The sequence below is a fragment of the Rhamphochromis sp. 'chilingali' genome, assembly GCF_963969265.1.
Source record: "Rhamphochromis sp. 'chilingali' genome assembly, chromosome: 16".
In the NCBI taxonomy this organism is placed as follows: domain Eukaryota; kingdom Metazoa; phylum Chordata; class Actinopteri; order Cichliformes; family Cichlidae; genus Rhamphochromis; species Rhamphochromis sp. 'chilingali'.
The window spans coordinates 5087746-5105032 of record NC_137943.1 but is presented as its reverse complement, the minus strand read 5'-3'; the positions used below and the strand labels follow the sequence as shown (position 1 = coordinate 5105032).

The 17287-nt window shown below is 39.5% G+C and overlaps 1 protein-coding gene across 1 annotated transcript; it reads right to left on the bottom strand.

Moving 5' to 3' along the window:
* Positions 1-729: 729 nt before the first annotated feature.
* On the bottom strand, positions 730-4467 carry fitm1l (fat storage inducing transmembrane protein 1, like). Its single transcript, XM_080861299.1, has 2 exons — positions 3169-4467; positions 730-3032 (listed from the first exon to the last, which is right to left on the bottom strand). The coding sequence occupies exons 1-2, from the start codon at positions 3345-3347 to the stop codon at positions 2345-2347; spliced, it is 867 nt and encodes a 288-aa protein (XP_080717425.1). The 5' UTR covers positions 3348-4467; the 3' UTR covers positions 730-2344.
* Between the last annotated feature and the right edge of the window lie 12820 nt (positions 4468-17287).

Here is a 17287-nt window from a genome sequence, read left to right as displayed (position 1 = left end):
CACTAACAGCCAGATGTTAGTGAGACTAGACTTTCTTCCAGTGAAAAACATTCCCTGTAAAAATGGCTTGGTTTAAAGTTTGCTTGGTCATCTGGTCTGATTTACTGCTACTGTTCATGTTTATACTATTCTACTTGTTAAAAATAACAAACAAGTAGCCTACAAATACTTTGTTCCTCTACTTAAGTAGAATTTTCAGGTATCTGTACTTCATTTGAGTATTCATTTTTTTTAAAATTCTTTACACTTTTACTCCCTACATTTTAACACAAATATCTATACTACCTACTCCTTACGTCTTCAAAACAGGCTCCTTACTTTAGGTTCAACTGTATCATTTATAGCGATTATTAAAGTATAAAAGTATAAAAGTGGGCGACACCAGTGATATTGTAGTCAGGATCTAGCTTGCGCTAAAGAGAAATGAGCACAAAGAGTGTAACATTTCTACACAACATAATTTTTCAACAACATTTCTATCAGCTCGACAAACATCACCAAAAACACAGACTGGAATTTACCATGTTTCACTGAGCAGTTCTTACCCATAAACATAACCTCTCGTCTTCCTCTCCTGTCCTTTCTTTTCTTACATCTTTCTCCATCTCTGAGTGAAGTTAACGCTCTTTCTTTTATCTCCCCGAAAAAAAAAATGTCAGCTGGAGCTTTGTCTAGCGACACATTCTGTAACAAACTGCACACAAAATAATATTCAAAGGTTATCTGTGATTTTATCATTTTGAATCCCATTTTATCAGTATATGATGTATTTTGATAAAATATTTATTTTTTATACTGTGAAATGTCCTGAAAAACAAAATATACAAAACAGTATATATGACATCAAGGACCCATGGCACACAGCTTTGCAGGTACTTTATGTTTGTTTATGATATTTCCACGCGTGGTCTCACAGCCTGGTTTTTTAACTTTAAACCCCAAAGTAGCCCCTACAGACTTGGTCAGCATCTGACAAAGCGTGGGGACAAGAACAAGAAGAACTGGAGCAAATGGTACTACTGTACCATGCACTAATTATGTGTTCATCAAATGTTTCATGAACATTCAGGGTAGTTATGTGCAGGATAAACAGGTTAGCTTGCATCAATCTGGTGAATTTACAGTAAAACACTGTGTTAGCCTGATACTCAGTGGCTGTAGTTGTCAGTGTTAGGTTACATGTAGTGTAGATGATGGATTTGCATTTAAGCTGATGATGCTTAGATTCATTCACTGAATGAATTCATCCACCTGTCTAGTATAAAGGCAACATCCAGTATACTGTTAGTGTAAGAAATGAAACTCCACCGAGATGGCTGTGAAACACATGTTGAAGTCAGCCGTTTAAATCCACAAAGAGCAGCAGCTAAGCTGATCACAATTTGTCTACTAATGCTCAAGCTTACATTCGAAATTATTGTGAGTGTTAGCATTTTCCCCACGTTGAGCCAGTACAACAGATCTTAGTGTTCCCCCACTTGCCAAATCTCACTTTACATTCTTTAAAAGAAAAAAATATTTTACTTATTGTGTCCTAAACAACAGATTCAAGCTGGGTGCATTCATTAGAATTTAGATTTGACTAATATGTGTATTCTCATGTACTAATATCATTTTAATATTATATTAATATAGCGGCAGGTCCAGTTATCTATGCATAAAAATGGTTAGTAGAATTGTCCTTCAAGGAGCTGCTTTTCACTTTCTTTTTCTCTTGTACTTGAGTAAAGAAGTTTAATCACTACTCTTCAACTTTTACTGGAGTATTTTTTTAATGCAACTATTGTACGGTTACATTGTAACATCTCTGAGTGAGAGACTATCTCTCCACTTCATTACATATTCCATATGTACGGGGTGTAACGCCACGGCCAATGGGGGTCATACCCCGTACATATGGAATATGTAACAGAGTGCAGAGATAGTCTCGCTATGATAAAGAACTGCACTTCTGCTTTAGAACAGAATGTCTATATTTTGCCACCTCTGGCTACAAGTGACAGGACTGTAGCTTTTGGCACTTCTTCATTGCCTTGAAGTCCACAGCAAAAAATCTGGACAAAACAGAAAGTGAGCAAACTCGACCAAATTAATGTCTCTGTAAATCTGCTTCTGTGTTCTCCATTTGTCTTTCCAGTGCTGGGTTGATTTGGCTGTCACACAATTCTAGCTTTCAAAGGAAGAGCAGATGTGAATCATCGGTTGTATGTAACAGAAAAGGTAAATAAACATATTTGACATGAAAGAATTAAGAGGTCTGATAACCCACACTGTACATCTGTTTGTTTGGAATTCAATTTATTTTACAGTTAGTTCTCAAATGTTTGTTTGTTTGTTTTTTAAGTTAATTGCAGTGATCGTGATTTGGTTGTTTCAGTTGTGCATCCTCCACGTCATTACCGACAGCCTTTATGTTAAGTAGTCCCAAACCAGGCCTCCCGGGGCAGTACCAGCTGGGCCCCAGGCGGTACCAGCCCTGATATAGTCCTCTCCAGCTGAGACAGCCAAGAGCACCCCCCAGCAGCTGGGTGGGGAACTGAGGAAAGTAAGCTAAGAGACAGAGCAACAAGAAGATCCAGAGCCAGAGCAGAAGAACACAGAACAGAAAGAGGATTCTCAGTGGGGCATCTGAGATTCCCCCAAGGCTCAAATAAGGTCCAAACACAGCTGTTTCCTCTACCAGCAGCAGGCAGCAAAGGCAGAGAAGGAAAATGTCTTCAGAAACCTCATATCCCCTCCACAGCATTCCAGCTTTCAGACACTCAGACTTGCTCTCCCCCTCTCGCAGCACCAGCAGAGTCTGGCCATTTGTGACCACTGTTCCAGCTTCTAAAGGTTCATAGCAGCTTCCTGTGGCATTCTCCAGGAGGTCCAAGAGTTTGCAAAAACCAAGCCATAGTCCACCGGCCACCGCAAGCCGTGAGAGGTGGCGGATGGAGAGAGACAGGGAACGACGGACGGAAAAGGAGAGGAGGAAAACAAAAGAGCCAACAAAGATGCAGGTCCAACCCCAACCAGAGTGCAAGAACATCCTGGAAGAAGGAGAACAGAGATGAGAGCAGTGGAGACAGGACGTGATGGAAGAAGAAATTATATCGACTGAATATGAAATATTAAATATCAGGACAGAACAAAGTTGACAGGAAGTGTAACAGGAAGCAGTCTCACCTGTAGAGGAAGTGATTCTTCTTGGCAAAGATGCTGTGGTGAGACACCCAAAGACTCAGCATGGGACCGAACATCACCAGTGCTGACAACAACAGGTGGAAGTGCCGCCGGAACAAGGTGGTACCCATAAACCTGGCTGCCAGGTCTGTCAGGACTACAAGGACTGTGCTGAGGAACATTTGGACCAAAATGCTGACTGAATTTCAAACAATATACAAAAGCCACCTGCTGCTCGCTGTGTTTGTGCAGATTATCCACCTCAGACCCAACAGTGTTCACTGTTTCATGTGATGAATCTGTAATCCTCTACAGAATGCATGTAACGCTAACCACACATTACATTTGCAGAAGAATTCAAGAAGAAACAAGAAAAATTCACCATCTTATGTAGTCCAGGAGATAGTAGCAATGACCAGACAAATGCAAATGCACAATAAAGTCACTGAATTTAGGGAAACAAACTGCAGTTTTCAAAGATTAGATCCATTGGAGCATGATTATTAATGATGATTGATCCTCCAGAAATCCACTGTTGCTTAGGGGTGTGATAAAAGTCCACTAATGTTAGCTGCTGTGACGTTAGTATTTACTTCCAGGGGTATGTATGAATGAATTGACAACTGGCGTTTGACAACCCATGAAATCCAGCCCTAAAATTCTTCAGTCCAGCAGGCACTTCTACTGAGTCAGGGAAGTTTGCTGTTCTCCATTCACAGCTTTAGTTCAGAGCTGAGTGAGCTTCTGTTGAAGAAGTTCTCTCCTTCCTGGTTTCCTGCCATGTGACTGTGAGACTGTGCGTTTGTCACTGGTCACGCCTGCACTGATTCTTCAAAAATGCAGTGTCAACCCAGCTGTGACACTCAGAGACATCCCATAGTTGTAGCTCCAGAATACTCTTCTGCTATCTTCAGTGTAACAGTAGCTTCTCCCTCAGTGCTCTTGTCATTCACAACCACCCAATATGTACATAGTGTGCTCTTACCCGTGTCACATTGCTCATATTGGAGTAGCTGAAGGTCGAACCACTGACATGGATTCCTTGACAGTAAAATGGATATCATGGGGTTTCAGATTATTCACATTAATGCAAAGCAAAGTTAAAGGGTGAGAGTAAACTGAGCAATGCTGACTTGAGCAGCGTCATGAACCAGAAGTGACATCAATTAAATTAAATGTGTCACATTATGTGTGTGTTTGTATGTGTCCTGGTGTATTAATAGCTATAACCTTTGTACTGTATCTGAGCTGAGGCTCAGCTGCTGTAGAAGTCTGTCTCTGTCAATCACTTGCTGTCCTTTCTTGCTCTCCGCGGTCTGCTGTCATTCTGTTTCATTTAGTTTCTTTAATTGAGCCAAATTGACCAAGGCACTTCTGTCCTCTCAGCACCCAGTCACTTAAAGTCCACAGAGCTCTCTCTGTAACAATTTCTGTTATACACAGTGATCCTTCAACTCTTAGTGGCTCTTACATCATACCAATAAATGGCACTATTATTATTATTATTATTGTTATTGTTGTTGTTGTTGTTACGTTGTACTGTTGTGCTGTTTTAGCATGCTCTAAATAAGTCCAGTTTTTCTTATTTTTTTCTTATAATTTCATCTGCATTGGTTGTTATTAAGTCTTTGTTTTTGTTTACTTTTTAAATATATAGCTGTTTTGCTTTTTAGTCAGATTAATTTTCAGTTATATTCATACTACATATCAACTGTATGCCATTCTGTAAACTTCACTTTCATTTTAAGCAGCACTAGATCTTTCCTGCTTAGCAGTCTCAGTGTTGTTGCATTAATTACTTACAGTCAATAGTTTTGTCTTCAATGTAGACTTCATAGAAAATTAGTTCTGATAAATTCAATATTTTGGGAAATACATTACATAACTGTAACCAGCATCTTATGAGCAGGCTTTGTTGAGGAAATCCATGACATGAAAGGATCTGAATCACACTTTTTGATACCTGACCAAGACTATGTTTAGTGTGCTGAGTAAGTTACAAAACGTGTTTGTGTTCTAGGAGTATCGTTACAGGCCACAGTATTCCCCCTCTGTCTTTTTATGTCACTGTAACTCTTTCAGCATGTTCTTTTTTAAGCCCTTGTTCAAGATTGGTGCCTACTGTCAGTCCTGCCTCCTGTACTGAACCAATGGTCCAGTGCAATCCTCCAATGAAGCTGGACAGCCTATGTCAAGACAACACCAATGCATCATTAAGATTAGTCTGCTAGAAGCAATGAATAGTGGATAAGCTCCGATGAATGGATAAACAATTAAAATAGAAAGCTTCAACTATATATAAAACCATAGTTTTATAGTTTTTGTAAGCATGAAAAAAATGATGAGAACTCAATCAGCCACTGAAATATGTTCAGTATTTTTATTTACTCTCATTGTATTACCTAAACTAATGTCTCTATTAGTGTGTGTGTTTCTGTGTTATGTGTTGTTACACTGTAACACCGTCTGATTTACAGGTGTATCATTTTACACAGACTGCCGCATCTCTCTTATCTGTTCAATATTTTGGCTAATGTACATATTCAGCATGAACAAATATGAGTGAATAATTGAAAAATACTTTATCTGAGATGTGGCAAATTCTTTTGTTACAGCAGTTGAAATGATGATGAAATCAGGTTCATCTTTCTTTAACTTATTATTTGACCATTCATCTGCATTGTTACTTCTATCCCGAGCAGCTCCACCATCGTGAGATGATTTCCACATGATTGCAAACAACAGCGTTTGTAAGATTCAGTGTAGCGCTGTCTGTAGCGCAACAGCACTCCCAAGAGCAATACAGAGACCCTCTGTGCTTGGATTTCATTATTGTAGTGCTGCTGACATCTACAGGAAAAGCTTTTTTTTACTTGAAAGAATCCCCCACCCCACGCGTCTTAAAAAAATGTGGATTATTGAGAGTCAATGAGAACCATTATCTTGTTGTTAGAGCTACGCTTTTTTAATATTCAGTTTGGAGAACTGGAGTTTTGACTGCAGAACGATCTGTTGAAGGCTATTTGTATTTGAATACGCATTATTGGACAATCAACATTAGCCTAAAATTAAATATGGAGAAATGTTGTTTTGAGACTGTCATGGTCCATCTACACTGAACAAAAATATAAATGCAACACCTTTGTTACTGCTCCCATTCCCCATGGGATGGACGTAGAGACCTAAAATTCATTCCAGATACACAATATAACCATCCCTCCCAAACAGTGGTCACAAATCAGTCCAAATGTGTGGTAGTGGGCACATCTGCTATATTGAGATAATCCATCCCACCTCACAGGTGTGCCACATCAGGATGCTGATCTGACATCATGAGTAGTGCACAGGTGTACCTCAGACTGCCCACAACAAAAGGCCACCCTGGAATGTGCAGTTTTTTGCGCTATTGGGGGTCTGAGGACCCAGAACCGGTCAGTATCTGGTGTGACCACCATTTGCCTCATGCAGTGCAACACATCGTCGCATGGAGTCTATCAGATTGTCAATTGTGGCCTGTGGAATGTTGGTCCACTCCACTTCAATGGCTGTGCGAGGTTGTTGGATATTCGTGGGAACTGGTACATGCTGTCGTATACGCCGGTCAAGCACATCCCGAACATGCTCAATGGGTGACATGTCCGGTGAGTATGCTGGCCATGCAAGAACTGGGACATTCTCAGCTGCCATCTGCCCTGAACAATGTGAACCATGATTCATCCGTGAAGCGCACACCTCTCCAACGTGCCAGACGCCATCGAATGTGAGCATTTGCCCACACAAGTCTGTTACGGCGACGAGCTGGAGTCAGGTCAAGACCCCGATGAGGACGACGGGCATGCAGTTGAGCGTCCCTGAGACGGTTTCTGACAGTTTGTGCAGAAATTGTTTGGTTGTGCAAACCAATTGTTCCAGCAGCTGTCTGGGTGGCTGGTCTCAGACGATCTTGGAGGTGAACCTGCTGGATGTGGAGGTCCTGGGCTGGTGTGGTTACACGAGGTCTGCGGTTGTGAGGCCGGTTGGATGTGCTGCCATATTCTCTGAAACGCCTGTGGAGACGGCTTATGGTTGAGAAATGAACATTCAATGCACGGGCGACAGATCTGGTTGACATTCCTGCTGTCAGCATGCCAATTGCACGCTCCCTCATTGCTTGTGGCATCTGTGGCATTTTGCTGTGAGACAAAACTGCACATTCCAGGGTGGCCTTTTGTTGTGGGCAGTCTGAGGTACACCTGTGCACTACTCATGATGTCAGATCAGCATCCTGATGTGGCACACCTGTGAGGTGGGATGGATTATCTCAATATAGCAGATGTGCCCACTACCACACATTTGGACTGATTTGTGACCACTGTTTGGGAGGGATGGTTATATTGTGTATCTGGAATGAATTTTAGGTCTCTATGTCCATCCCATGGGGAATGGGAGCAAAAACAAAAGTGTTGCGTTTATATTTTTGTTCAGTGTATTTATATAGCCAAAGCACAGCAACAGTCACCTCAAGGGGCTTTATATTGTAAGGTAGACCCTACAATAATACATACATGTTTTTTTTTATGTCCTTGTTTAAACATGTGCTGTGGTGTGGTCTCACTTTGCTTGTGACTTCTTCATGTTTAGAAATATAATGGATAAATAAAACACATTATATTTAATAATGCAAAGCACAATCTTATAATAGGTTGTGAGCATGCTTGTGCTATGAACTCCCTGCCTCCACATGCTCATGTGATCGACCAGTGGACAGGTACATTTATATATAATATATTAGAACTTATATGTATAGTGTATGCTTTTGAATTGGGGGTGAACAAAAACCCTGCCACTCTGTGGATCAGCTGAGACATAACAGTTTACTGCAACCGGTGTAATAGTCATAGTCACTTTCATGTAACAAGTAATGGACAGTATGGACCCTAAACATAACCTGAACTCAAACAAGCCATCACCAAGTAAACTTGGTTTGTGCCCCCAAAGGATGACTATAAAAAATATGACTATAAATGTCCCTATGACACACACACACACACACACACACACACACACACACACACACACACACACACACACACACACACACACACACACACACACACACTTACACTTACATTTACATTTACATTTACATGCAGGCACACACCAGTGATCAGACCAGTCAGACCATAGTAAGTCAATGGTCACATTCTTCCTTTTCAATTTCAATACTCGTAGTTGCTTTTCAAAATCTGGTGATATCATTGTGACAATGAGTCATGCTCCTGTTTACCAGGATGCCATTGCTGCGATCCTCTGGTGTGACAATCCTGTGTTCAGCTGTAGCAGACCACAGAGTCGACAACACAAAGTAATGGAGGCATCATGTAGGTACAACTGTAGAGCAGACAGAACAGTGGGGGATTTAGAGATACCTTCAAAATTTCGAGTTATGCATGTCAAAAAAAACTTTGTTCAGTGGCAGAAACAAGTTTCAGTACCCCTCTGATGCCAACAGTCACTCCTGAAAAGGAGACAGAATTGAACATGATTTATTGATATACAGATTTCAATTAATCTATTTGGCAGTTAAACTCTGACGGCCCAACACAGCAGAATGATAGGAGTTAGAGCAGGACCCAGTGGAGTCTAGATGCTGGTGGTGGAGATGAAGATGGAGGCTTGGATGGAGCCTGAGTAACTTGTAAGGTAAGGAGGAGATGGGGAGGAGGTGGGTTGCATGAAGGCATCTGCAAGGCAGAATGACAGATTTAAAGTATGGGGAGTGGAGGCTGATTGGCCTTGAGAACGCAGGGAGAAAGATGATTGGACTAGACCAGTGATGTCCACAGTGAGCTTGACAGAGTGGGAAAGTGATGTAAAACTTAAATTAGCCACCAAAAACCTGGAAAGCAGACAGATGTGTGACCACAGATCTTTCTGATTGAACTTAAAATAATTATATAATAATTGTTATCCAGCAAAAAAAATAAATAAAAAAATAGTCAACTGACACTTGTCTCTTATATGTCTTCAAGTAAGCTCCCAGTTAATAATGTTAACTTATGAAAATAGTTCTTCAAAGGGAGCATTATGGGTCAGCATGTTGGACAAAATTATGACCCAGACCCAGTTATCCTGCTGACTGCTTGGGGTTTTCTTTCAAAATCTTCACATAGCTTTCTTCTTCACGATTCCTTGCACCTTGATGAGATTATGCTCCCTCTTCTCAGGAAAACAGAGGGAGAGAGAAAGGGAAGATATGCTGCAAAGGGCAACGGGTTGGAACCAAACCTAGGCCGGCTGCTCTCTGCAAGGCAGCATATGGTCACCCGCTCATCCCAGTGAGCTAAACCAGCAGCCAAGTGAAGTGCAACCTCGCACTCCATCCCTCTGCAAGGTTGGAGTGATTGTTTTCATTGGAACTACATTTCCCAACTTGGCTAAGTCATTCACAAGTGTTTTGGCCATTGTTATGGTGTCTCTGGACACATCTCTAGGTAATTTTCTTTCCAGAATCTTTGAAACCTTTCGCTTCCTACATCTGTCAAGCTTGTTCTGTACTGTGTGACTCTGAATTTCTCTTTGATGTGATAGAAAGCTAGTAATGCTGTGCTGCCTCTCCCACTTCTGGATCCATTAAAGGGTTGGCTATCTGTGTGGCAGTCATCGAAGCTGTCAGCTGTGGGATCTCGCCTCTAATCCCCCTTAAAGACTGACTGGCAACACAAACAGCTGCTGACCTGATCTCCTCTGCCCTGTCCTGCTGCTGAAAATGTTCCAAACTGGAAAGCCAGAAAGGACAGACAGGGTCAGACATGCTGGAGTCCTCTTTCATACTTTAACATATAATTTTATGTTTTTTACTTTATTTTTTTACTAACTAAACTCATTTTGTATTGTCCTTTGTAGTTCAAAAAGTAACATTATACCAGCCTGACAATAACCGCTTTAGCCTCTCCGTGTAGTTGTGGTGGATATTTTTTCTTCTATGACTATATCTTCTGTGCATGGCTCAGATCTGTTCTTGTAAAAGCAAGCCTTTATCTCTCCACCTGCTATCAGGTGGAGAATGCTACTGATAGTGTGGACAGTACACAGGCTCTAACAGTTCATCCAGTCTGCTCATGCAGTGGAAAGCAGCGGGGTCAGGCAAGGTAGCAAATAAAAGGTCTATTATTAATCTATCACACCGGCAGTTATTAAAGTGCACACATGCTTAATACATAAACAATGACAGGACAAAGGTGAGCGCTACATTCTATTGATAGGCTACTTTAAACTTAGTATACTAGTAACTAAAAAAGTATGCTTGACTCTGAATGGTTCACTTCAGAGGAGTAAATAAATGTTCTGAGTGATAGCATCATTCATGAGGGGTCACTAAAGGATTTAATGAACATGATGATGTGAGTATGTTCTGTTTGTTAACACTGTTAATAAATGGTACATTAATAGTGAAATAAATTGTAATAAACAATTACTGTTAATAAACAATTAAATTATTGTATACACCAGGGGTGGGCAATTCCAGGCTCCGAGGGCCGCTGTCCTGCAGGTTTTAGATCTCACCTTGGGTCAACACACCTGAATTACATGATTAGTTCGTTACCAGGCCTCTGGAGAACTTCAGGAGCTAATTTAGCCATTTAAATCAGCTGTGTTGGTTCAAGGACACATCTAAAACCTGCAGGGACACCGGCCCTCGAGGCCTGGAGTTGCCCACCCCTGGTATACACTCACCTGTCAATTCATTGGTTATATATTGATAGTACTAGGTTGGACTCTCTTTTGACTTCAGAACTACTTTAATTGATTATGGCATGAATTCAAAGAGTTGCTGGAAACATTCCTCAGATGTTTTGGTACATTCTGATGTCACATGCCAAAGGTGCTCTATTGGATTGAGATCTGGTGACTGTGGAGGATATTTGAGTGGAGTGAACTCACTGTCATGTTCAAGTAAACAGTCTAAGATGATTTGGTCTTTGTGACATGGTGTGTTACCCCATCAGCAGCCTGAACCATTGATATGAGGAAGCTCTGCTTTCATGTTGGTCACACCAAGTTCTGACCCAACACTCTGAGTGCTGCAGCAGATATTGAAACAAATCATTTCTTGCAATTTTTCTCCAATCTTCTATTGTGGCCTTCAGCTGCTGTAGTCCATCTGCTTCAAGGTTCTCTGTGTTGCGTGCTGATGCTGATGTATGCTTTTCAGCATACCTTAGTTGTAATTCAATTCAATTCAATTTTATTTATACAGCCCCAAACCACAATAACAGTCACCTCAAGGGGCTTTATATTGTAAGGTAGACCCTACAATAATACACACAGAGAAAAACCCAACAATCACATGACCCCCTATGAGCAAGCACTTTGGTGACAGTGGGAAGGAAAAACTTTTAAACTTTTAACAGGAAGAAACCTCCGACAGAACCAGGCTCAGGGAGGGGCGGCCATCTGCCGCAACCAGGTTGAAGTGAGAGAAGGAAGCAGTTGTAAGCTAGTAAGAAGTAGTTGTTTAAGTTCACTCTCAAGTTCACGTTTTAACCCAACCCACAATCTCTTGCTAACCTTCAGCAAGCTCAGCGAGCGGTTGTGGCTCGGGTGGGTTCCACCAGTTGGAAGGTAGGTGGTTCACTCTTCAGCTTCTTCAGTCCACATGTCAAAATGTCTTTGGCTAAGGAAATTGAATGCCATACTGTCCCCAGTGGATCCATCAGAGTGTGAATGTGTGTGGTGGTTAGAAAGTACTTAAAAGAACACCAACAGAGTAGAAGACTGCTAGTAATTACCACCATATTTTCAATATAACAGATTTAGTTTACATTTATTAATGATGATGATTATAGTAGTAGAGGATCTTCTACATTCAGGTGTTCATTCCTGCAGTAGGATTTCAAAGGTGCAAGGTGCACAGAAACTGACATATACCAAAATGACTCCACCATTCTGCATTCACAGTGCTGTTATTAAAAAGTCAGCAACTAATCTTGAACTAGTCAACTTAAACAGCAACGACTTCACAAAGCCAGACTGCAGATTTTGGTTGATTTTTTCAGTGTTTCAAATCTGACTGATGCCATCAACAGAATGTGTTCAACATAAAACATAGAGGTTTTGGAAAATCTGTATTTTGTTTTCAAGAGATATCAGCTGAAGTTGAACTAGTGTTTGCCTTACTTTTTCTCACTTTTTCATAATTTACAAGTCATTAAGAATACATTCTTACATATATTTACAGTGGCGGCTTGGAAAAAGGCAAATATCCTTTAAGAAATTAGAATAACGCTAAAAAGAAGTTTCCATAAAATTTAAGTTTCCATGTTATATTTGTAACAAATTCATGGCGATATTTATCATTTAGAGTACAGTCAAGTGGAAAAAGAATTTTTTCTGTGGTCTGTAAGGGATTTGAACCCTAACCTTGTGATTACTTCATAGGAACTAGAAGTGACATGAATGTGGCAGTCTAAAGCCAGGCATTGTCCTCGTGAGTTGAAATAACTGCTCTTGAACGGTTGATGTGCATATGATTAGCTGAGTATATCAAGCAGACAAATTTAAAGATTCATTCACTCATTCATTCGTTCTTTGAATCCTGTGGATGTGTCAGCTTTGTTTTAGTGAGGCTAAAGGCAGGAGGTCCTGACAGAGTTGTCAGGAATATTTTTGGGCTTAGACGGTGAAGATGTGCCTGGAACATCAGCATCTGTTCTCTGGGAAGCAGGGAAAGCTGTGATGAGAGGTAAAACAATTTCATTCTCATGAGATAAAAAGAAAAGAGTAAACAAATGTATTCAGGAATTAGAAGAAATCATCAAATCCTTAGAAGAAGTCTGTCTCCTGCCTGTGACAGGAAATGCTGAACAAAATACATACAGCAAATCTAGAATTAAATAAAATTATTAACAGAAAATTTTAATATGAAATCTTTTCTTGCAAATATTTGAACATGGTAATAAATCAGGTTGATCTTAAGTGAACCAGAGAAAGTGAAAATAAAGAAAGAAAAAACGACCAAGGACTTATCTGGGAACACAGTATATGACCCTAAAAGAATAAATAACACCTTCAGAGACTTTTACAAGACTTTATATTCACTTCTGTAAACCCATCCAATGACGAAATTGATCAGTTTCTTGATGTTTCTTGACATAAACCTTCTGAAATTATTAGACAGTCAAGCAATAGCACTGGATTTACCACTGACATGAGGAAAACTCCAGGAAGCCACTGTTTACCCAATAATAAGGCTCCAGGTCCAGATGGATTTCAAGCAGATTTCTACAAAGAATTTTGGACAATTCTGGCACCAGTATTCCATGGAATGTTGCAGGAAATCAAGGAAAATGGCACACTACCACTAAATATGAATTCTACCAAAATTTGTCCCCTGCTAAAACCAGGAAGACCCTGTATTTCCTACCAGCTATCGCCCAATATCACTTAAAATAATCTGCAAAGCTCTCTCAAAAAGATTAGTGAAGATAACCCCCTTTTAATACATCCTGACCAAACTGGTTTTGTAAAATCATCCTCCAATAAAATTATAATTCATGTTGGCAGTAATGACACTCGGTTACGTCAATCGCAGGTCACTAAATTTAATGTCTTTAATGTCAGACTGTAGACTTCATCACAGTAGATACCTTTCTGAAAGCGCTGTAACTAAGTTTAAGAATATAATCCACTCACTTTTATCATCTTCAATGCCCTGTACCAACACAGAGCAGCTACCTGAATGCTACTCCCACAGAGGTTGATTATCTTGCTTATAACTTTGCCTCCACACCTCGTATGAATCTAAATACTAGATCCTGTGAAAAATAAGGCTTCAAATCAGAAGTACTTGACTCTGTGGTATAATTTTCAAACACGTAGCTTAAAGCAGATGACTCGTAATCTGGAAAGGAAATGGTGTATCACAAATTTAGAAGATCATCATTTAGCCTGGAGAAATAGTTTGCTGCCCTCCACAAAGACAGAACATCTTACTATTCATCACTGATTGAAGAAAATAAGAACAACCCTCGGTTTCTCTTCAGCACTGTAGCCAGGCTGACAAAAAGTCAGAGCTCTGTTGAGCCAACCATCCCTTCAACATTAACTAGTAATGACTTCATGAATTTCAAAAATACAATTTTAACCATTAGAGAAAAAATTACTAATAATCATCTCACAGATGTAATATTATCTACAGCTACTTTCAGCACCATTGATATTCATTTAGTCTTTTTCTCCAATTGATCTTTCTGAGTTAACTTCAATAATTACTTCTTCCAAACCATCAACGGGTCTTTTAGACCCCATTCGTACAAAACTGCTCAAAGAAGTCCTGCCATTAATTAATGCTTCGATCTTAAATATGATCAACCTATCTCTAATAATCGGCTATGTACCACAGGCCTTCAAGCTGGCTGTAGTTAAACTGTCTTGACCCAGAACCCATTAGCCAATTACAGAATAGACTTTATTCTATTTGATACATTAGTTAAACAATATGGATTATCAAAACTGGATTTGTTGAATGTCAAAAAAGTAAATCTATTTTGAAAACGAAATTTAAGCCTAATCAAGTGAAATTGCAAACAAGAAAATGTGGTACAATTCCTTTATCTCAAAACCCCCAAATTACTGTCTAAAATATACAGGACACTCTCCAGAATGGATGAATCAATATCCTTTCCTATTGCAAAATGGGAGTCGGAAAACTTCAAAGCTTCTGGTCTCAGATACGCTTGAAACCTTTAAATCGATTAGAAATCCCAGTCTACAGTTACTACAATGCAAAATACTACATAGAGTGCACTACACAGGTCAAGAGAGCGTAGTTGTCCCCTGCTTTGGTGATTGTTTTTAATGTGGTGGGGGGGTCGGGGTAGTTTTTTTGCTTGTTTTTTTCAGCATCTGTCAGATCTGGAGTTTATAAATTAAAAAGTAATACTTGCAAAGCTTGACTGGGAACGATTGCAGTTAGTGTGATTTGAGCAAAAATAGGAAGCAACCTCCTTGTGATTAAGATATATCTGTGTATGCTCGGTGATTCTATTGAATTATTTCACTGGTCACTCTCAGGCTTTGGGCAACTCAGTCGCAAAGCAGCTGCACAGGTTGCCAGGTGGGTGTCTTCAAAAAAAAAAAAAAATCACCTATTTTTGCTCTATAGTGACTGAATCATAAACTTAAAATGAAAGTCTGTCTTTGTAAAATCCATTTGATCTGTTTGTGGTGATTACAAAAACAGTCTGACTACAGCAGAGGAAGTTTGGGGTGGGGTGAATTTCACAGAATGAATGCAGCTGTGAGAGGCTTTAAATAGACCAACAAATCACTTCAGTGAGGTGTGATGGGTGTAAGAATTTGCTACCAAGAATAGCATCTAATAATACCCTGCCTGAACTGACAGACACAACATCATTAATACAACCAATACTCTCAGAAATATGTTTTTGTACTTGCAATAAGAATGGAACTAAAATCCTTGAGGTGGTGATGCAGTATAGCCTCCTCTGTTGGCATTGATTTGCATATGGCCAGGTGTCAAAATGTTTTCAAATTAAACTAAGAAACAGAACATTTCAGGATTGCAGTTTTAAAATCCAAGTGTTCAGAAGGCTATCCTGTGGATGATTTCAGTATTACTATCAGTCACAGGTTAATGTTCAAACATCTTTCAGTGTACTCAGAATTTAATTAGACATATTTGAAAATTTTATTTGAATGTAATTTTGCTCATGCTTAAACATTCTAAATATTTTCAAGTTTTAATTTCATATATACAAATGTCATTCTCGCTCCCGCTTTCTCTCTTTACAGTATAATCATCATCTATAAGGATTCATAATCTACAAACTGTGAGTGTGAAGAAGATTCAACCACATGTAAAATCAAAAGTGGAACTTCCTGTATAATAACTGAAAAAATAAAACTGTTATTAGAAAGTGTATTAGAAGCCCATGGCTCCAAGTCGTCTGTCAATTGTTCACCATCAGTACAAGCTTTGGTTCAGTGAGTCATTCCAAAACACTGACCACTACTGAATCACCAAACTAAATCCAACCTCTTCCCAGAAAAACAACCTCACCTAGAATCAAAGGGGGTCATTTAATTCCTGGAGTTTAGGCTGTAAATCAATCTCTCTGTGCCCCTTTGATTGGCTTTGTCAAGTCTTTACCTTACAATATAAAGCATGTTTAGTTGACTGCTGTTGTGATTTGGCACTATATGAACTTCTAATTGTTCGCACACAATCTCACAAATCTTTTGAAACAGTTGTATCTGTCAAAACCAGATTCACTCCACACTCCACAAAACAAAAAACAGAATGTTCAGGGCTTGGAAAAGCTTTTTAATCCCACGGGGCTGTGTTGGAAATGTAAAGACCAAAAAAGATGTATACAGTGTCATGCACAAGATTAAAGCCGATCTATGACTGATAGTGTTCATTGCGTGTTTTTTCTATCCAATGTTTTTACTGCATTGGGAGTGTGTTTGGGATCATTGTCAGACTGAAAAATGAAGCTGTTACCAATCGGACACTTTCCAGGTGGGACTGCAGAGTGGATCAGCTAATAGCTCACTGGAAATCACCTTGAGCTAGGTGCCTTTTGTATGCTTTGAATGATTCATAGGTCAGTCTTCAGCGGCTTAACAACAACAACAACAACAACAACAAATAACTTTCCTTTGAAAATAGTCTGTTACAATGACTTGACTGAAAAAAACTAACAAAGCAGTCTAAACCTTCAGAAAGCCTAAAAACCTGTTGCTCACGACGAGCCTTTAAAATAACAAAAAAATAAGCAAAGTGTTAAAACAAACGGGGTGGCTCAAGTCTTTAGCAATGCATGTCTCAATCTTTAATTGACTTAATACTATCCAATTTCACTTTTTACTGATCCAATATAATTCTAAAAGCTAAAACATGAACAAATTTGAGAAAAATGTGAAAGGACACACTTTCCTGAGTATCTGAAAGTCCGACATATATTAGTCTCATACTATAGCAGGTCTGTTTTCAAATTGCCTGTCATTCCATGTAAAACTATTTCAGCTTAACATGGTTATTGGCCCACATTTAATCTGAAATTACTTTCCCTTAGATTGTTTTCAGTCGCTGGTATCAACCTTGTGTGCAGAGCTG